Raw genomic sequence first — 22,909 nt, forward strand, 5'->3', positions numbered from 1 at the left:
TGAAAAATTCTAGAATCGAATTGACTAAACCGAACCGAATCCAAACTGAACCGATAAAATAACCGAAGTGTCCACCCCTGGAATAAACGACGAACGTCGATGTTAAACGGAGCCGTTACGGAGCCGTTTTAGACTGCTGCCTTGGTCTCTTGATTACTATAATGGGCCGTAACCCATAATAGGCGCCTGTCATAGCAGTCAACGGCCATGTCGCAGCTCCATAGATTTGGCTAGTTTGCATTTTGTTTTCTTGTTCATCGTCAACTGGTGGTTTTATGTAATAGAGAAAAAAAAAATCCAACGGATAGATCATACAATCTACAAAAGGATTGTATGATGTATGTATAGTGAACACAATGACTTTATCTTTGACACTCAATAATAAACATTTTTCTAATGAATTGCTACGTCCCGACGATCAGTGAATATTGTTTTTCTCGCCCATTTAAAAAAGAAACTCGTTGACTTTACTGTAAAATTACACATCTATACTATTATTTGCGAAGTAAATTTTTGGAATCGAGCTCTCACGTTAAAAGTTAGAGCGGTTAATATCTATAATACCCTTAATGAATTTTCTAAATAATTAATTATATAATCAAAAACGAATTTTAATTAATAATATTAACTTTTTGGAAAATAAGATAATTCTTATATATTGTGTTGTTATCTTAAAACATATTTTTCAATTATAAAATTTAAAAATAAACTATAAAACAATTATAATAAATTCAGTGGTTAAAGTCAATGTTATCTTTAATAAATTTTAATTAATTATACTATTATTTGCGAAGTAAATTTTTAGAATCGAGCTCTCACGTTAAAAGTTAGAGCGATTAATATCTATAATACCTTTAATGAATTTTATATATAATTAATTATATAACCAAAAACAAATTTTTATTAATAATATTAACTTTTTTAAAAATAAGATAAGTCTTATATATTGTGTTGTTATCTTAGAACATATTTTTCAATTATAAAATTTAAAAATAAACTATAAAACAATTATAATAAATTCAGTTGTTAAAGTCAATGTTATCTTTAATAAATTTTAATTAAACATATATATTTAATTAGATTTTTGTCATATATATATATATATGTTTGATTTAATTTTTTTGAAAACATAACTAATAAGTTATTATGATGGTTTTTGAATTAATAGAAAATAAACTAATAAATATTTGTTAAACGATTAAGCCCGCATATGCGGGCAAGACACCTAGTTATAGATAATCATACCGTATGGTGTTAAAAAAGAAAAAAGAAAAAAAGAAAAAAGAAAAAAAGAAAAAAGAAAGATAATCATACCGTATGGTGATGTTACATAGAAACACAAATCACTTTTTCGGCTACATAAATCATATATTCATATGTTGAGTACAAAACTTACACATATATGGCCGTTGTTCTACTTTGTTGATATTTGATTATTGAGTTGACCTTTGTATATATCACCACTAACATAAGTATCCCCTATACATTAGAGAAACATTTAAAAAATTATAACTTATAGTTTGTACTAATTAAGAAATTGTCATGTTGAGTTGCCACGTAATTAAAATGTTAATTTTGTTTACGTAGCGGCTTGAGAATCAATTGAAAATTTTGTTAGTCCAAAATTAAATTGCTAGAGAATGTTATATTATATAGTATATTCATTATGGACCATTCATTTATCAAATTGAAATTATTATATATTTTTTCTTTAAATAAAACTTACGTAATTACCTAATGTGATTAAGATATATATGGTACTTAATGATTTAAAATAATAAAGATTTGCTAACAATATGTATACTCTATATCATTTTTGTTTAATAATTTATTATTAAAATAAATTATACAATTATATTAATCATACAATAAAAAATTTGATTTGTTTGTATATATATGTTGTATTTTGAATTTTTCAAAACGAGTATAAATTACTAAAACTATAAAAGTCTCACATAAATTTTGTGATCAAGGTTTAAGTTTTTTTTCTATAATAAGATACAATGATTATAAAATCATATGAGTAAATAATTTTATTTTAATAGGTGTTTATGTTAATTTATATATATATATATATATATTTCATAATGTTTAAATTAAACTATACATCATATGAAAATACATACTTATATTTTGAAATCTTCATTGTTTTTTTTTAAATGATTATAAATTATTAAAACCGCTAAACATTCCACATTAAAAAAAAATCGTTGGTGTAAAATGTTGTTACACAAATATGCAAATAATCGTAAAATCATATGAGTAGAAAACTCATTTAATAAATATCCATATTAAAAGTATATTATATATCTATGTTAATATATTTAAATTTAATTATATATCATATACGATAGATAAGATTAATTATTTTTCTTTATTTACCCTAAAATGATTGCGAATAAACAAAAACTGTCGTTTGATTTATATGCGCACACCAATTTATTGCATAATAGTAACTGATTTCTTAGTTATTTAATATATTAATTATTTTATTTTTTCATAATATGCAGAAAAGCATAAAATAAGTAATAAATATAATATATTTATTCTGCACAAGACGCAAATCTTAACCTAAGTATGTATCTCTTTAATTTTAAATCTTAAATATTTTCTAAATCTCATGCCAAAAAAATCAACAAAACGAGAATAAACTTAAAAATCAATATTTATATCGAGCAATAACCAAAATGAAAAAAAAATGAGAAAAAATGAAAAAAATATTGAAGATAGATAGGATTGACACATGAACATAATCTTTTCATAACCATAATTTAATTTTAAATTGTTAAATAATGATATAAAATTGAGTTGACATAGTTTTATTGTAACTAAATAGTAGACCTCAGATTCTTTGGCATAAACGTTAGGTTCTTATGCGATAATGATTTTTTGACCTAAAACATTTTAGAAATGAGATCATCTCATCAGTAAACAAATTATGTAATTAACAAAAATGTTTTTAAAAAGTTTTTTATGGGTTAAAAATATTAATTCGATCAAGAATATAAATTTTATTTTTCAATAGGATATTTTTTAAATAATTTTCATATAAATTCGCCCATGTCTTATCCTAGTATATATTATTGGTCTTATCCTAGGACATATTATTTTTTTACAAAATTCAAAAGATCCATACTTACTTTTGCAAGTGGCAAGCTTTTATAATAATTAAAAGGGAAATCGAAGTTCGAAATCAAGTTACATAAACCAGTTGACCTTAATTGAAAGTGACAATTTATAATAGCTGATGTCTTCAAAGCTTCCCAATTTGATGGAAGAGAGATTGTACGGAATATGGTAATTACGTAAATCATATTAACTCACAGAGTTTTTTAATTAAAGTATTCAATCTAAGTGTCATACTTGTTGAGGCAAGTGTGTGGTGGCTTAAAGCAACTTACAATTTGTGGCCTTTATTACTTTTATAAAATATTACAAGTTTTAGTATATTTTTGTTTTTGTTTTTCACGCTAATTGATAATATTCGTTTTTGGTTAATTCTTAAATTTCAGAAAATGAGAGAAAACCAAAGATATATATATATATACACATTTTTAAATTGCAATAGTATGTAAAAATAATATTGAATATATTTAGGGGGAGCCCTATATTTAGTCATAACTAAGTTCAGTTAAAATATTTTATAATAACACACAAAAGTATGAACAAAAATAAAACTTAAAGAAAATAAATAAATTTCCATAAAAATAATCCCATTTCATTAAAAATCAAAATTTAACATTAAAAACTAAATGTACTTTTTTTAACGACCAACATTGCTTATAATAATAAACTAGAGCTTGACCCGTACGTCCGTGCAGGTGTTTGTTTTAACTTGTAAAATCATTATAAACCATTGGTAATTACTGTTTTTATAAACTGTGGCAAACATTTTAAGATTTTTGTTGGATTGTTACTGTGTTGAGTGAATTTTTTAACACAAATAAATGATTAGTAATACATTCATCTATTAATTATTTTGTTAATTTTATATTGTACTCATACCGGGGTATTTAAAATATTGAAATTATTAATTACATATATATATATTATATTATAAATGGAGTACATATTTTCGGACAACAAAAATGTAATATTAATTTTTTTTTTGTAGAATGATAAATATCAAAATTTTAAAAGTGTACTCTATATTGGAATATTAGGGTGATGATTGGTTCGACTGTGGCTTTAAAAATTTAGCCGTAGATGTTTAGCTGTAGATACATCTATTGTAGTTGTAAAGTTGTTACTGTAGAATTTTTCTGCAGAGACTTTTGTTGTAAGCTATAGGCTGTAGATATTTTAAAATAAAATATTCGAAATATGTGTTGTATATATAAAATTATTATTTTATATCAATTAGAATAATTTATATTAATATTTTTTTATCAAAATTTATTGTAATCTAAAATGTGATATGTAAATAATATTTATATTATTTAAATATCTTAATAATTTAAAAACACTCAAATTCAAAATATTTATAAAAGTTTTTATTATGATTATATAATTTATTTGGTATTATAGATATTGTTTTTCATTTTACAGATTCTACAGCCTATAAAAAGAAGATGTAGAGTTTTTGCCTAAAATACATAAGAAAAAGTTCTGCTTTATTTTTTTGTTGTAGCTTAAAAAAAAAGTTAAAGCATGATTGGTAAAACTAAATAAAAATTTGATGTAGACTTTAATTTTTAAAAGTAAAGCTACATCAAATTTAGGTAAAATTTAGTGATTTAAAAATAAATAAAGCTAGAGTAGGGAGATAAATCCCAACCAGTCACCCCTAGATTTAAAGAGAATCAAGTTTGGATTTCAAATTAATTATGCTTGATTGTAGGGAAGATAATTAAGAAAGTTAGATTTAGAGTGGATCACGTTTTATTATAAGAAAATCCACAGAGAAGATAATTGTTGTATTTAGATTAATCATTTGTTTAAAATGCAGTGGCATAGAGTTGTAATTATTTAGGAAAAATCAGGATTAAGTATCAAATGTACTTCAGTTTTAATAGATTAGATTAGTGTAAATTCTCATGAAGAGCGTTTATAATTGAGATGGGAGCATAAATATGATAAGTAAAACCACATCGTTGATTACTCATTGATCGAGCTAAGATGTCTGCCACCTTGTTGTTTTCCCTTGGTGTCCAAGTAAAGTTGCATGATTGGAATTTTGATGACCATGATCCATATCACGCACCCAGTTATGTAACTTAAATTCTTCTTGCATCCTTGGACTAAATCATGAAGTTCTTTGCAGTCTAATTCAAATATGACGTGTTGAAATCCCTTGCACCAAGTATTCTGCATCGCCATTAGTAGTGCTTGACATTCTGCTTCAATACTGTTCGATCTGTTGCCAAAAGCTCCTTATCCCGATCCTGTATAAGTACCATTTTCATCTCGAGATACCCATCCTACTTTAGCTATTCCATCTCGCACATTCCAACTTCCATCATAAGAAGAAGAAGAAGAAGTTAATTATTTTGAAATAACGAAAAAGGGTATTTCGTGATGGAATCGTTCGCGAGCGAGGATGAGATTGGAGGCTTGAGGAAGAGGATGGACGAGTTGCTGACTCAATTTGATCCTTCCGAATCTTCCTCTGTTTTCTCCACTACAAATCAGGTTAACTCCATCGTACTTATGTTTTTCTCTGATTTTAATTACTTAACTCTGATGGATACCTGATATTATTATGTTTCTTCTGCAGCAGCACACGAAGGATCATTACTTCTTTGACAGCGCTGCAAAAATCTCCTTCTTCTTTGAAGGTATCCTTTAACCCCTAAAGCTTTTCATAGTGTTCCAATGGTGTTCTTGGCAATTCTATGCTGTTTGTATGTGTGCAAGTGCAATTTTACTTTGCTTGTATGTGTGCAAGTTCTCTGTTCCTAACTTTGATTTTTGTATGCGTTGAATTTGAGAATGTAAGTTTTCAAAATGCACATGTGTAGGAAACTGCAATCATTTCTTTGTATTGACTTATTCAGGATGCAATTTTTGTAAATTTTAATCATTTTAGTTGGAATTATCTACTCGTTTTGTTATAATCTAGCCATTAGCTGCTTTTTGTACTGTAAAGAGTTGTTGTGTGTTTGAAACTCAGAAAAAGATTTTGGCGACGATGGGGAATTGAAGCAACCAAAAGAGCTTCTATAAACAAAGTTGGCCATGGTATTTTACTCAACATGTTACTTTAGTTTAGTGTTGGGTGGAAAAACACGTCTGATAATGTTTTTTTTTTGTTGGCGCAGCACTGCACGAGCTTGACCCATTGTATAAGGAATTCACGTATTCGTCCAAGGTCTCAAGTTTGGTATCATCATTTGGTCGTCATGCAGTCCATGTACATTTTCAAGGTACTTTTCAATTCACTTCTACACACAACTTAGATCTATGGTACAATGTTGCTACAAAATTCCATATGTTCACACTATATGTTGATTTCTGTTAATAACTAATTAGGAACTGATATTAATATGGAAATTTTCAACTGTTATATGTTTATTTGAACTACTTCAGAACTAGTATTTCTAGTTAAGTTAAAATTTCAAAAGCTATCTCTAGATAGTGGTGTTGTCTCTTTGGAATAATAAACCTAATATGAGTTTATCAACTATGCATTGGGGCAATTGATTTAACTACCAACCTGGAATCGGAGGCGAAGTTGTGCCACACCAAGATAATTCTTATGTGTACACGGATCCACCTAGTTGTACTGGTCTTTGGATGGCCTTAGAAGATTCCACAACTCTTTAACGGTTGTCTTTGGGCGATACCCGGATCTCACAAGAGTTGATGTTTAACCTCTATGTCTTCTGTTCTTTGTGATCTTTATAGTTTCACGTAGCTAAACATCTTTTCTTTCCTTTGCTTCAGACGGTCTGGTTAGAAGGTTTGTCCGGGGTGAAAATGGTGTAACTTATGATCAGCCATCCCCATCTTACGAGCAGAAAGATTTTGTACCTATTGAAATGAAACCAGGCTCAATAATTGCCATTCATGGTGATCTAATCCATCAAAGGTAAACTTCGATCTTCCAATATATATGAAGTAGCTTTGCTTATTAGTTTAGATTTGGCTTAGCTCTAAAACAAATCCTGTTCTCTAACTGTTTTGCATTGTGGCTTTTGGGATGCAGTTTTGAGAATCTATCTCCTAAGTCGAGACATGCCTATAGCTTACATGTAGTAGAATCTGATGGATGCAAATGGGCACAAGACAACTGGTAAAAACTTTATCTAACATTTTGTTCCATCCATTCTCAGTATTGAATCAAAACAAAGTCTTTTACGACTATTTTCAATGAATGTATTCTTCATGCTAACAATTCCTTTTTGTGGTAGGATTCGAAGAGAAAACACACCTGAGCCTCTCTATTCCCCTTAATTACAAGCCAGTCGCGTTTATCAATTTTCTTCTGAACAATAATAAGAACATGGCTAAATAAGGCCCTTGTTGTGTCATTTGCTTGTCGAAATACAATTTGTTTCTGCTTGGTTTCTGTAGTTCTGTCTTTAGAGTATGATCAGTAAAGTGTGGCAGTGATTACTTGATATTTCTGTGATTATAGCTTTGAATTCGTAGTAATTAGACACTGAAGAAAGTCATAAGAAGTGGCTAGACCCTAGAACCCATGAGGCAGAAGAGAGTTTGAGAAATAAATGACCATTGGATACAGCTTTGTATTTTTTGTTTCTCAAGACTTTTGAAATGTTAATGTGATTTGAGGAATGGGACAAAACTATATCTGTCCTGTTGTAATTGTACTAGGAAATATAAAACGTGGGACTGATCTTTTAGGTGCAGAAACAATATATAGAGTCAATAAAAGAGTTATGGTCGAAGTTATAAATGCCTTGTGTGGTTGTCTTTAGGAATCGTTCTTCATCGTCAATTATACAAGTACAATCATGGTCTTAAATTTTGTTCATACCATTATACAAATTATAAATTCATGGTCTTAAAAATACAAAAGAAGCGACAATGTTATGTTCAAATTATGTAATGGAGTATCCACGGCTAATGGGACTTTTACGCTTACTTTCTCGGCATGTGGAAACTATTCCGTGCAACGGACGGTGCGTTAATTTTTCAAAGTTCGAATGAATTTTTTACTGATTCAGTGATCACCACATGACATTTCCACGTATTTTGGTCTCACTCACACGATACTGTAAATAACTTATTGATCACCCATTCTTCCATTATTCCAGTTAAAGCAAGTTTAACTTTGAAGTTATAAACAGATGTGTGACCGAAGAAGTAAGTGCACTTTAATGACATAGGTAGCCAAATCAATTATTCTAAGTATTTCCATATACCACAAACCGGGATGTTACAGTTCACCCCCTCTCATTCGTCTTTGTTGTGCCCCTAGACCGTTATCCATGTTAGGGTGAGCCCTCACATGACTCCACACTCGTGTGGGTTTGGTTCTGATACCACTTGTAACGTCCCGACCGTCTACGGTTAATAGGTTTTCTACGCCTGTTTTCTCGGCCAGTGGACCCCTTTCCATACGACCTTGCAATCACCATATGACCTTTACCACGAGTCGTGGGAGGATGGGGACCTTTCCACGTGCTTTGACCTCAGTTGTACACGATCCTGCAAATGACTTCCCAGTAGGTCCCCATCCTCCCACGACTCGTGGTAAAGCACTACTAATCTTGAAGTTCTAAACGAATGTAGAACCGAAAAGATAAGTATATTTTGATGGTATATGTAGCAAATTCAATCATTTTAAATCTTTCCATGTATCACAAACTGGGATGTTACAAATTATTTTTTCACGAATCTTCAGAACTATATAATAGACATAAGCTTAAGACCTTTTGATTCATGTATTAAAGTTTATTTTGAGCATCTCTTTATCTCTTGGTAGTTTTTTAAAAACACAATGTGTATGATATATGAGAAATAAGCAAAAACAATAAAAGATTATTTGTCTTTCATTCTATCAAAAGTCAAATGTTAGGTTCCAATCACTTGCCACTCACCTTTTCTGCTAATAAACCGCACATATGCTAAACTCACTGAAAAAATCTAAAGAGATTCTAAACACAGTGCAATGTCAGCATCGAATATCTCTCTCACATAGTCTTATTAAATGTTGCAGAAGAACAAGAGAAAGCATGTGAAGAATACTTTACATTGACAATAGATCACCGCAATCTTTCACTTTCAGATATATCGATATTGTATTATTGTTCGAGTTCCAGACCCAACTACCAACATGGTCCAACTTCACATTCGGGTAATAAATAATCATGATTCTCCAAAACCCTAGAAACCTTTTTAAAATAACCTTATAACTTCAAACCCTACTAACATTTACTACACGTCTTCATCTCTCCCTCTCCAGACATCACTTACCCATTTCTCGACAAACAACAAAAAAAATACTTCACTAAATCCATTATCAAATTTATTACTAACACATGGGTTCTGGTTTAGTTCTTCTTCAAAGGCATGAACTCATAGTAGTAACGATAGTTGTAACACATTCGGTTTGCATTTGCTTTCTTCTTCTCTGCAAACCAGTCGGTTTTCTCTTGGTTCTCCAGTACGGGGAAGAGATTTAAAGTTCGGATCTCCCTTGTTTCCTCTTCTTCTTCTTCTTCTTCTTCTTCTTCTTCTTCTCTTCTTCTTCTTCTTCTTCTTCTTCTTCTTCTTCTTCTTCTTCTTCTTCTTCTTCTTCTTCTTCTTCTTCTTCTTCTTCTTCTTCTTCTCTTCTTCTTTCTTCTTCTTCTTCTTCTTCTTCTTCTTCTTCTTCTTCTTCTTCTTCTTCTTCTTCTTCTTCTTCTTCTTCTTCTTCTTCTTCTTCTTCTTCTTCTTCTTCTTCTTCTTGTACTTCTCCCCTGACATTGTATCCATCTTCTTCGATATTAATCTCTCCTGGTTCTTGATTTACGAATGAAGCAACAAGATTTCCACACATGGCTTCTTTGCCTGCATCCGATGCCCTTTCTGATTCTTCAGTCTGACAGTGATCTTCATTATTGATTAGATTAGGCAGAACTAATTCATTCTGAGCAGAAGAAAACAATAATTCATTAACCAACTCTTTTTTTGGCTCTCAATATTCTTTTTGGGAAATACAGATAATTATTTAAACTTAGAAAATAATATTATTTGTATGGTTTCATTCAAAAATATATATAATTTGTATGGTTTCCAACATCTCATGAAAAAGCTTCTCTACACTTTGATGCATCTACAACTTTCCCACACATACGAACATTTATATACATCTGTACATATTTTCTTGTCAACTATATATATAAACATCCGTATAATAATATATATATTAAGTACTTCTTTGTATATTTGTACACATAAACTCAATATATACATTGAAAAAGAATTACCTGTGGTTGTTGGTTTGTGTGTGGAAAAGATGCATAGATCTTTGTCTGATCAACTCGATAACCACCTGATTGACACTTAAGGACGGGGTTAAAGTAGATCACCCTTTAAATAATTAATGTGTAACATTCTTAATGTATAATAATCAAGTAATTTTTTATCACCTGATGATGAATCCTTGACGTCTTTAAGTGGTTCATGAACGCTGTTAATATCATTATCTCCTTCACAACGGCGTCGCTTAAGTCTCTCTCTAGACTTGTGGTTCTGAAACCAATAGAAAACGTTTTTGCCCTCGATTCTGCCATACTTACTGAGCTTAGATGCTATCTGTTGGATTTGTTCTGTCGTAGGCGTCCGTGTTCCCCTTCTGTATATCTCTTCCAGCGCTGTGATCTGCTCCGGCGTAGGATTCCATCTCGACGACGCAGCCGCCGCCGAGTTATTTTCTGAGCCGTTAATGAGCTGTTGATGATGATCGTTGTCGATAATATTGCCTGCAAAATCAAACGTAACAATAACCAAAATGCCATTTAAGGAAACTACTTACAAAACAAAAACATGTTCATCAGTGACTGATATATAAGATATAGAGATGTAAGGATTTTGAGACATTGTGATAGAAGATGAGGTTTAGTAGTAGAGAAGGCCAAATAGTTGATTAGGTTGTTGTTGGAGATGTAGCCCATGCTGTGATAAAACTCAAACTTTGCCGCCCTAATCACTTCTATTTTAGAAAAGATTGACAAAAGAGTCAAGAGACAAGAATTATAGAAAAGACGACTTTTGTTGTTGTTTTTGTCACTTTGGAATTCTGAACCTTAAGCTATAGGAAATGGGATTTGAGAGAGTAATGCTTGAGTTTCAGTGCTGTTTATATAGAAATGAATGATGAGAGGTTTACTTGTGATGCAAGAGAGATAAGAGGCTACCATGAGATTGTTTTTTGGGTCTATCATGGTTTACCTTTGTACTGTTAAATAGATAAACTAAAATATTTATGCACGCACATATATATAGAGAGAGTGAGACACAAAACAATATACACAACCTTGACTGTATTGAATGGTTACTATGCATAAGTTTAAAAGTTGGACCAAACTACCATTAGCCCAATGACTCTTTTCCCAGCCATTTCTACACATTCCAAAAAAGTGAACACAATCACACTATTAAAAAACAAAATGAAAATTTTGAAAGCATAGTAAATTTTTAAATTTTTATAAATGTATGTTTTAGGTTTTCCCACGTATTTAAATATATATTAATTTTTTTTATCGTAAATGCATTATTTTGTGATTTTTATTTCTTATAATTTTTAACCAATAAAAAATTTAATAAGAACAACTAATTTCTTTAAAATTTATAATTTATTATTACTAACTAATAAAAATGTATAAAGGCAAAAATATTTTTGTGGAAACAATTTTTTTTTTAAATCCTGAAACCGAAAGAATATAAAACATGGAGAGGAAATAGGATAGTTGAATACTCACTATAGCTCCTTAAATATCTCCATTTATGGATTCCACTGTGCAAAAACATTCATTCCACATGCAACAACCTCTCTCACAGGATATTCCTCTTTAACCAATTTGATCTACAATAAAGTAATTTTCATTTTACATCGTATTTTAAATCAGTGTTTTATTTATTCTGAGGCAAAACCAGACAAAGATCAAAGTTTTTACTTTGGTAAATAATTTTTTTTTTTTGCATCAGTGATTCGTGATTTTAGTTTGGTTGTGTTGGGGGATTATGTTCTGTATTTAATTTAAGAATACCTTATCAAAATACAATAATTAATCCACAGTTTATTAGTCAAACTTGTAGTACTCTCTCTGTTCTGAAAATAAATTTTTTAAAGTGTTCATGTTTATTAAGAATTCAATTAATGTTTATATTTTATTTTTTTTAATTTAATCAATTCAAATATTTTCATTTAATATTTTTCAAAAGTATAAAAAGTATCTTAACAATATAGAAAATCTATTTTTATGGAACAAATAAAAAATCTAAAATATCTTACTTTCGAAAATGGATGGAATAGTATCTAGAGCATCTGCATCGGTTGCTTCTTTAACAAAAGTCTCCTTGAAAAAAGATTTAAAAAGTAAATAGCAGGTGAGAGGAAAGAAAAATGATGAGAATCGTCGTTTTATGATGATGAGATGATTTAACAATTTAAGGGTACTTTCTAACCTCGTGTTGTTTCTTCATTGTATATATTTGATTTTTTAGTTTGAATTTTAATTACGTAATCAAAATATCTTTCTGGAAGTCCTCTTCATCAAATAGTTTCACTAAAGATTCATTAATGTTTCTTCATTCGGAGATTTGAGGTTCAAACCCTACAATACGCAAATTATGTATATTATGGAAAAAATGGTTACAAGAGATCTTCAGCATGGTGCACAACGTCGAACATAAATCTTATAGGATGGTTCGAATTAACGCAGTCAAACGTGTATTCTAATAGTACAGTCAGACATGTATTCTAATGGTACAGTAAAACATGTATTCTCATCTGGTGATAGAATTAGCGGCAGTAAAATCATATATGTAATATTTCTTACGTTATAATATTATTATTTCTTTTTTTATAATTAATAATTAATCAGATGTTAAAATAAATTAAAATATCATTAAAACCAATATAAAAAACGACCAATGCATCAGCCCTTAGGCCTAGGCTTAGTAGTATTCATGAGTATTAAATATGTTTTGTACGTTTAAAATTATTAAATGTTCTCAAAATTTGAAAAAATATAGAGTATGTCACTAGCGCAGGCATCCCCATGGAGAGAACTGTATGCATTAAGTTCAAACGATACAAATGAAATAAGAATCATTAAAGCTAAACCATCAATAGTCTCTGGTAAAAAATATTCCCTCTCTGATTTTAAAGAAATAAATGTTACTTTGACATTTTTTGCATATATTAAAAAAATAAATAAAATGTAATTAAGTTTCTATTAATTACATATGTTTGATCAATAATATTTAAGATAAATAAAATTATTTATAAGATCAATGCAGTTTATAATTAATTTAAAGTGAAAGTAAATAAAATTGAAATTTTAAAATAACACTTAATATGAAATAGAAGGAGTACTACTCAATAGTATCTTTTCTCACGTCACAACACTCATTAAGTTTGCAAGTTCGAATTCTTTTACGGAAGTGAAACATCACTACGATATGGACTGATTTCCAATCATATACTATATATTTAGCCAATTCGAAATGTTTTATTTCCATAAATCAAACTAAGTAAAAATAAAATTGATTGGAAAACTTAACAAATCCAATATTTTTTTCAAAATGAATGTTTGTATAAATTTTGTTCATTTAGATTTAACATGCGGAAATTTACAGAATTTTTTCCACATTCGTAACAACGCTTTGTTAACGGGACTAAAGGAATCATGTCTATAAATCGGGTTGAGCTAGTCCTAAAGTATTGATGTCCTGTATATGCATTTTTTCTTTATCGACTATTATGTTACTAAGGTCTCTACGTTGTATACATTTAATCATCGGCTAGACTGAATTTACATCCATGATCCATTGCTGCTTGAAGACTATCTAAGTATCTAATACTGACTGTATTTTATACACACACATATCTAATACATAATGCACCACCTAAGAATATGTAGTTATCTTTTCAACCTAAGCCTACCATATCGTCATTTTTATTATAAAAGGGAAAATGAAAAAGATCCAAAAGAATGGGCTCATATCTTATAATCCTCTATATATTATTTGAGAAGCATTGTAACATTTTTTGCAACCACGTATCATCACTAAAATGATTTTTAAAATCCTTAGAGAAATAAGTTGGTCCATCTAAATATATAATAAGCTTTTTATTAAACCACAATAAATATTAATGTGCGCTTCATTATTTTCTTAAATAAGATTACGCAATTGCCTAATGTGGCTAAAGTATATATGACAATTAATTATTTTGAATAATAAAGATTTGATAAAAATAAGTGTGTATTATAATTATATTTGTTTAATTTTAAGCTATTAAAACAAATTAAACAATCATAGTAACCATATAATAAAAATTAAAAAAATATTTATATATTATATTTTGAATTTTTAAAAACGAGTATAAATTACTAACACTGCTAAAAGTTTCACATTCAAATTTTGTGATCTATGATTTAAAAAAAAAATTATGACATGATACAAATAATTAAAAAAATAATATAAGTTAAAAGTCTCATTTAATAAGTATCAAAAATAAAAGATATATAAATATATGTATTGTTTTAAATTAAACTATATGCCATATAAAAATACATAAATATCTTAATTTTAAAATTTACTTTGAACATTTTTTCATAAAAATTTTGAAAAAATATTGACAATTTAATTTTTTAAAATATTATAAATTATTTAAACCATTAATCTCACAATGAAAATTTTGTTATCACTAATTTAGACTTTTTGCTATAATAGATACAAATGATAAAAAAAAACATGAGCAAAAAAAATCATCTAATAAATATTAATATTAAAATATATCATATAAATGTTACTATCATTTAAATTTAATTATATATCATATCAAATAGAAAAAATATTTTTTCGATTTATAAAATTTATTTACATGTTCGCACCAATTTAATTATATAAGTAGTAGATAATGACTTTTTAATTATTCAATATATTTATTATTTCATAATATGTTATAAACATATAATATAAAATAATTTTTATATATAATGTTCATCCCGCGCAAGGCGCGGATCTTAACCTAGTTAAAAAGTTATTATGCATGAGTTTCACCAAATTCCAAGTCTTAAGTTCTCCCCTTTTCTGGAGCTATAAGGAGCAGTCAACAGCTTCTATGTTCATATATAATTAGACATTTAAAATACAATTACATCAATTTTCTATAGTTTACTAGTTTGGAATCTTTGGACATATTCAACATCAAGTTTTGGAAAAAACAAATACAGCATTAGTTAATCACTTATCACAAAAAGACAACCTTCTTTTCTGCAAAAGAACATGATCTTCGAAGAAACACCCATGAAGTCGAATCTTCAACCCATTGTTTTCTTTCTTAGAATATGCAACTTCTAAACATACTGATTTAACTAAATAAATACAAAATTTGTTTTAAATGATTCTTGGATTTCGATGGTCGATGCAACAAACAGAAAGAAGATCATTAACTCTTAGTCTAACAGTATAGAAGGCTAACAATAATGATTTATATCTCGTAGTGACCAACAATGATTTCGAAGTAGAGATTGCATGATGTGAAGAGAAACCAGACACGTCTTACTAATCCCTTTTTCAGTTATGTAGAGGATTTGGACCTGTGTGAACAAATCTCTTGTCGTCTTTATAAACATCATCTCTGTCTTCTTCTTCTTGACGTGGACCTGCGAATGACACAGAGGCTCTGGGGGACTGAAACGAGGCTGTTCTGTGGAGAGGACCAACCTTCCTTGGTGAAGGGTAGGGTTGGTGATAATACTGATCAGGAGAAAGAGCTGATGAAGACAAATCAAACTGAGCAAGGATCCAAGATTCCCCACAAGAACATGGCTGCTCGTCTCCTTCTTCTTCTTTTGGCATGCTCTTTGCCTACAGAGTCTTCCATAAGGGATTGATTCAAGTGAAAAAAGAAAATGTTTTTATGGGTTTTTTAAGAAGCCCATGAGGGAGTGAAAACAGAGTATTTGAGTATCGTTCTCTATGTGTTTTCTTCTGAAGGAATGTTCCCTCCCTTTTTGTGGGTATTTGGTAGTGTAGAGCAGGTTAGGATTCAAGTAACAGATGAGAAAAAACAGGTTTTGACTAACTATAATAATAGTTCTTTTGAGGAAAAAGTGATAACTTTGAGTAGTAGTAGAGGATAATCCCAAAAGACAAAACTCTTTTCTTTGTTTTGAGTGAAGTCTAAGTAACAAAAAAGTTTGTCTGAGCTTCTTTGGATAATGAGAAAGAAGAATGAAGTAGTAGGAGGAGGAGGATTAAAGTTTTCTTTTTTTTTTTTTTTTTTTTTTGGTCTTATCAAACAATCTTGACCCCTTGATTCCTGGGAGAACCTTCTCATAAGTGGACTACTCAGAGTGTTTCGAAGGAAAAAAAAAAGTGTTTCAAAAAAAGTGTACTACCTAACTCGGATCTTTAAGCTTAACTTTTTTTCCTATCCCTTGTTATACTCTTATTCTTATCTCCCCTCCAATGCATTAATTGTTCTCTCTACTTAAATATTAAAATTTTAAATTCTGCCATTTTGCTTGGAGATGGTGCAGTGTACAGTCCAGTATTAATAGCCTTTGTCCCCTGGGAAAAAAAAATATATCGAATTTAGAGCATCTTTATCTCAAATACTAATTTAATGGCTCTTAATCTTTTTTTAATAATTTTTAGTTGGAAAAGTGAATTTAATAGACTTAGTTAACAGATGGGGGTATATTTGTGTGGACTATTACAAATTTCTTATTTAAAGGTTCTTAAGAAGTCAAATACAACAATAAGACTTGTATGATTGTATCAGTCGAAACTTGTATTCAACGGCAATCACATCGAGAGATGTTTAAAACTTGTATTCAACGGCAACAACATAACAAATAAATCACCAAAAACATGCCAATCACATCGAGAGACGTTAAAAAAAAGAAGAAGACTCTTTCCCGTGACTACAAGGCACAAGCATCCAACAACCTTGCTCGCATTAACTTCTGAATCAATCTTGCAAAGCTACAAAACCAAATTCAACATTATTACAAAACCAGACCAAAAAAACACATCATCAAGTAAAAGAAAAAGACAAAAACTCACACCAGCCCATTCACCGAGGGTTTTAGCATTCGGAACCGTAAGCAAGTTGATGTTGTGATCAGCACAAAGAGCTTTAACAAGCTTGACGTAATCAGGCTGGTTGCAGTCTTCAGCCAAGACACAGAGCTGAGCAGACCGCTTCTCAATAAGCTTAGCGCATTCATGGAGACCACGAACCACACCACCGTGAGCACGAGCCTTCCTTAGTGTCAGCTCCAATGCAGTTAACAGATCCATGTCCTCTGGAATCGCAGAGGGCTCAACAACGAGGGGAACAACAACAGCAGGAGCAGCTTCATCACTGAATCACATTGGATAAGAACCAAATCTATCAACGAATACAAAACACTAAATCTTCCCAAAACGTTCTGAAGAGACAAAACATAGAGACTTTGATCATTTCTCATCTTCATCACTAGATAACCCGAGTTCTTGAGACTGTCCCCAAGCTCTAACAAGATGAAAAGCTTGCCTTCTATTCTCCGAATCACCTTCACCGTTCTTGACCAACAAAGCCATCTCATCATGAACCCTCTCGGAAACAACTTCAGAGAAAATCTTCTCACAGTTCATAGCACAAGCCTCAAGAAGCTCAAGGCTCAGCCTTTGGCTCACGGGGCTCTTACCAGAGATCTTCCTCTTGATGGCTCTAACGATCTCGGTGGCGTTAAACTCGTTGTTGGTGATCTGAGCGCAATCCTCATGTTGATTCCCCAGTTGGACTCTTCAAGAGTGGCTTCGTCAACCATTTTGGATTCCAAGGTGGGAGCTTGGAGAATGTCTTTGACTTTGTCACTTACTATTCTGCTCATCTGAGCTCCTCCTGTCTTCAGCTTCTCTCCCCATTCAGATATCTTCAGCTTGTCCATGCTTCACATGCACATAAAAATTAAAACTTTATCTAAATTTACACAACCGAATCAAACCAAATCTTTCAAATTATAATAAATAGAGATCAGGGAAGAAAGAAAATCACAATAAATTGGATCTATCAAATGTGTTGATCCTAATCTGAAAACGAAAAATGAAAACCTGAGATGTTCCTTTCAGACAGATCAAAACTTTGTCTTGGTCTTTGGTTATTTAGCTTGAATTTGCAAACCCGTAGAAGAGAAATGTTCAGCGGAGGAGCATGATTCGAGAGAGAGAAGCCGAGAAGGTTGAAAGACCAAACCTCTCCTCCACCCACTCATGTTTCGACAAGTGTCCCATAAGATACTTCAGGAACCAGGTTAAGACACGTGCCTTCCGTCTTTTGTATTTTTTTAATCAAAATAAAGCTAAGATACATGCGGTGGAGACCACTATAAAGATGCTTTTATGTTTTCTGAGAGGAGAGAGAGAAAGATTTTACGCGTAACATGTAATTCACAAAATATTTTTTACTACTAAAAAAAAAGAAAAAGAAATATGTAATGTACAAAGTGTTTTTACTACTTTTAATGGAGGATTTATCTTAGTTTTGCTAAATTGAAAACCAAACAATATTTGTTTCAATGTCTTGACGACCTCTGTTCTCTGTTTTGTCACCGTCTCTCTTTCATTTAAGCTTTTTTTTTCTCATGTCCATGCTTTTCAACTCTCAGAAAAAACCATTAACAGACGCAAAACCTCAGTTCCTGATCTCTGTCAAAATAGCATCTAATGACTGACATATTATATTGAATTCCAGTTTTTATAACTTTGACACCCTTTAATTCCTGCAAAATTATGAAGGTAGTTCAATTTTACCAACTTTTACTTTACCAGAGATGCACAATACAAAACCTGTAAAAAACTATTGACATTTCTCAAGAAAGATACAAAACCCATTAATTGGCAAAAAAAAACAGCGAAAAAAGGTTACATAATTAATGATCAAATAATATCATATAAGCAATAATGAGTATGATGTGCAAAGTGACGTAGCTAGTCTCTATCTTATTTAGTAGTCTACGTTTCGTGCATCTAACATCTACAGAGGATGAAGCAAAGCTTTAGAATTTGTCACCATTTGCATGTTTTGTAGATCCATTTCTCATCAGATCTCTCATAATACACCAGAATAGGCCTGCGATTTCGGTTTTCCGTAAATCGAACCAAACCGATTTTTCAGTTTTTGGTTAACCGGTTTTTATGGAACAAATTCCAAGGAAAACCAAATTTGAATTCGGTTCAATTCGGTTTGGATATCAGTTATTTCCGGTTTTTGATTTTATTCCGAAAAAATCAAAATCAAACATTTTCAATAAAAAAGCTGCCTTCTTCATTTGCTGCCTTAGAAACCATCTCTCAATACAAATAATATCTCCTCTCAAAGTCCTTGTCACCGTCATCAGAGATATCAAACATGGTTCCAACTTCACCTCTCCCATTATCAATAACGTTGCTGAGACTATCACCTTGAGATGAAGAGCTAAGCTTGCTCACATACTCCTCATACAACGATTTCATTAGTGCCCTGATTGATGTTCTGAGATGACCACTCTCCAGACTATCATTCCCATACAACTTATCAAAACATATAAAAGCAAACTGCATCTTATTCCTTGGATCGAACACACTTGCAATGATGACCAGTGGGTTCATATTGAGAAGTCCATCCCAATATTTCTCAAATTTGTTCCTCATCTCCTTTGCTTGAATCTGTATCATCCCATCTTTGCTATTTCTCAATGCAATCAAGTTCCTCTCGATAATCACAATCTCATTGTAACAAATGGTGGACATGATTGTCTTCGATGTTGAGAACGCTAAAGTGCTGTCAAAGAAGATTTTCAGAAACTTCACTAACCTATGCATCTCTTCCCACCCTTCCGTAGTAGGAGGTCCAACTCGCTTATGTCCATCCTCCTCTACTTCCAGAAAATAATCATTATACAACATGTCTTCGGCTTTGAGCTTCTCAAAAACAACCTTAAACTTCAAAACATCAGACAACATGAGATATGTGGAGTTCCAGTGAGTTATGCGTCCAAAGACAAGCTCCCTCTACTAACCTTTCCTGTCAATACCCTTAACTGAAACGACTACAATCTTGTACCCGATGATGTAACATACTTCACAGCATTTCTAATAGCCATTACACTATCTTTGACCTCAGATAAACCATCCCTAACTATCAAGTTGAGAATATGGACACAGCAACGCATATGCAACAATGCACCATCCTTAACTAATGCATTTGGTCATGTCTCCCTACATGTTTCTGTAAACAGCAGTAGGACCTTGTCATTCGCCTTAGCATTGTCTACTGTAACCATAAAGACCTTCTCTATTCCCCAATCAGAGAGATATAGACTCAAATGCTCAGAAATAATGTCACCTTTATGATCTGTGATAGGCTTGAAGCTGATGATTCTCTTTTGCATATTCCAGTTTCTATCAATCCAATAAGTTGTTACGACCATGTAGATGTAGGATGTTGTAGGAGCAACCCAAATATCGGTGGTAAGAGACGTTATCTGCTTCTCAGAACTAAACAACTGCTTTAAGTTAGCTTTCTCCCTTAGAAACATTCCAAATATGTCTTATGTTGCTGTTCTCCTGCAGTGAACTGTGTACATAGGCAAGACGTTGTGACAGAACCTCCTAAACCCTTCAGATTCGACAAAAGAAAATGGCTCCTAATTCATCATTATCATCTCATTCACTGATCTACTAAACAAAGCAGCATCATACTTAATGGATGTCAATACACCACTACTATCTCCACCTAGCACCTGCTATTTTCAAGATTCTTTGTAGAAATGGTGCATCTTACATCAAGCAATGTGATTCTTCATAGCACTCATCCCACTCTTCTTCGAGTCACATCCAATCGTTTGGGCACAATAACGGCAGTTGCTGATGCTCAGATCATCTTCTCTTCGAATGAAATGTTACCAAACTTCTGCTCTGTGAGCTTGCTTTTTCTTTGCAACAAAAGGCATATCAGTGCTTGATCTCTCAGAAGCAGATCTTTTCTTTCCCCCACCTTGATCTATATATGCTTCAACGTCTTATGCGAGGAAGTCACCATTATCTTCAGAAGCTGACATCTACAAATACAATCAGAAAATAAACACTTAAGATCAGACAAATATATATACAAAACAAACCAAACCAAACATGACAGACAAAATGAACACAAAATCATACGCTATTTCAAACAACCCATTCGCTAAACACCAACTCTGTTCAAATCAACATAAATCGTTCTTAACCCAAGCTGATAAGTTGATAAACTATAACTGACTCATTAAGCGACACACACAAACCCTAACAATTAAAACCCCAATTCGATTATCTAACAAAGTCACAAACCCTAAAATCGATTTACACATAAACTTAGAAAGAAGAGAAGATATATACGAAAACTAACCTTCTACCTTGTGCTCCAAATGATGAAAGGAAGAAGAGAAGTTGGTCTGATCTGCGAATCAGACAAGGATTGATAGGAGATCTTGTTTGAGAAAGAGAGATTAAGAGAGGCGATTAGGGTAAACCGTTTACGACTTTAGGTTTGTCGGCACTTAGGTTAAGGATGACTTAGGTTAGGTATATATAGTTAGGTTAAAATTTTGGTTATCCGTTCGGTTATCACGAACCGAACCAAACCGAGGTGAAAACCGATATATTTGAAAACCTATACCGATCGGTTTCTCTCTTATTTCTGAATCATAGCCGATATCCGATGTTTTCAGTTCGGTTCGGATCAGACCGATCGATTCGGTTCAGAATCCCAGGCCTACACCAGAACATCAATTTTAAGTGAAAATTACCAAAAATATTATATTCATAATATCAATTTTTATATTTAATTTAACCACTTTTATCCTCTGAGAAAAAATACATTTATAACCTTAGAGTTAACTAATCTGGACTTAGGGTTTAGAGTTGATGAGTGGGTTATTGAGTATGGTTTTTAAAATATGGAGTTTATGATTCTAATAAATATATAAATAAACTTTAAAAATTCTAAAAAAAATTTAAAAAAATTCAAAATTTTCTTTTGAAAATAATAAAAAAAAATTCGAAAAAAATTCAAAAAAAAATAATTTATAAAAAGTTCGAATTTGAAAAAGTATAATTCGAAAACATAAAAAATATTATATTTTTTATTAAAAAAATTATTTATTATATATATAGAGAACATAAATATAAGAGTCTTTTGTTTTTTAATGAATAAAATATTTTTGAAAATGTCTTTTTATTGGCAGTAGTAAGAACAATGTGGTAAACATAAAAATTCCCCAAAAGCTAAAACTGAAACATATGATTGGAAATGTGATTTGTCTCCTCTATTGTAAAAATGAATTTTGCCGTCGAATTCAACGGTACTAGAGTAACCTTTTTATTTTAGTGCCCAGCTTCGTCATTTAGTACTTTGTCAACACAATTCCATTTACAAGAAGCTGCATACAAATTAGACACTAGTAATTGGTATGCACCAATGTCAGAAGCTGTTCTTGACAGAGAAAGTTTGCTACTCTCTGGCCCAATTTCACATCACAATGAACCGCACAAGCACCCAATAAGACTCCCCATATACCACATCTGGTTCCAACGGCATGTCTTTTTATAAACTCATAGGCCTCCTTTAGAAGACCAGAGCGTCCTAATAGATCAACCATATACATGCATCTTGTCTCGGCTCAATATTCTTATAATTCGATCATGAGCTTGAAATACACTTTTCCTTCATTCAGAAGTAATTTGGTCTTAGCCCCTCGTTCTGCATCACATTAAATAA

At 31.2% G+C, this 22,909-nt stretch overlaps 2 protein-coding genes, 1 long non-coding RNA gene and 1 pseudogene across 3 annotated transcripts; 1 reads left to right on the forward strand and 3 right to left on the reverse strand.

Moving 5' to 3' along the window:
- Positions 1–4,765: 4,765 nt before the first annotated feature.
- Positions 4,766–7,861, forward strand: LOC106432015. The gene is made up of 3 exons (XR_007316378.1): positions 4,766–7,030; positions 7,148–7,234; positions 7,353–7,861. It is a non-coding gene; the product is annotated as an uncharacterized LOC106432015 (long non-coding RNA).
- Positions 7,862–8,812: 951 nt separating this feature from the next.
- On the reverse strand, positions 8,813–15,984 carry LOC106432014 (myelin transcription factor 1). Its single transcript, XM_022691983.2, has 4 exons — positions 15,723–15,984; positions 10,542–10,919; positions 10,380–10,444; positions 8,813–10,039 (listed from the first exon to the last, which is right to left on the reverse strand). The coding sequence occupies exons 1-4, from the start codon at positions 15,982–15,984 to the stop codon at positions 9,590–9,592; spliced, it is 1,155 nt and encodes a 384-aa protein (XP_022547704.2). The 3' UTR covers positions 8,813–9,589.
- An 846-nt stretch (positions 15,985–16,830) lies between these two features.
- On the reverse strand, positions 16,831–17,433 carry LOC125578293 (40S ribosomal protein S12-1-like). Its single transcript, XM_048740696.1, has 2 exons — positions 17,197–17,433; positions 16,831–17,115 (listed from the first exon to the last, which is right to left on the reverse strand). The coding sequence occupies exons 1-2, from the start codon at positions 17,431–17,433 to the stop codon at positions 16,936–16,938; spliced, it is 417 nt and encodes a 138-aa protein (XP_048596653.1). The 3' UTR covers positions 16,831–16,935.
- On the reverse strand, positions 16,882–18,235 carry LOC106432007 (annotated as a pseudogene).
- Positions 18,236–22,909: the final 4,674 nt, after the last annotated feature.

This window comes from Brassica napus, chromosome A9, assembly GCF_020379485.1.
Source record: "Brassica napus cultivar Da-Ae chromosome A9, Da-Ae, whole genome shotgun sequence".
Classification (NCBI taxonomy): domain Eukaryota; kingdom Viridiplantae; phylum Streptophyta; class Magnoliopsida; order Brassicales; family Brassicaceae; genus Brassica; species Brassica napus.

Coding starts and splice junctions, on each gene's coding strand:
- LOC106432014 (XM_022691983.2), bottom strand. CDS start 15,984: ATGCCAAAAGAAGAAGAAGGAGACGAGCAGCCATGTTCTTGTGGGGAA. Junction 10,920..15,722: donor CAAGAGATTTGTTCACACAG/GTCCAAATCCTC, acceptor TTTTGTAAGTAG/TTTCCTTAAATGGCATTTTG. Junction 10,040..10,379: donor ACACAAACCAACAACCACAG/GTAATTCTTTTT, acceptor TCTTCTGCTCAG/AATGAATTAGTTCTGCCTAA.
- LOC125578293 (XM_048740696.1), bottom strand. CDS start 17,433: ATGGATCTGTTAACTGCATTGGAGCTGACACTAAGGAAGGCTCGTGCT. Junction 17,116..17,196: donor CCCTCGGTGAATGGGCTGGT/GTGAGTTTTTGT, acceptor TTGGTTTTGTAG/CTTTGCAAGATTGATTCAGA.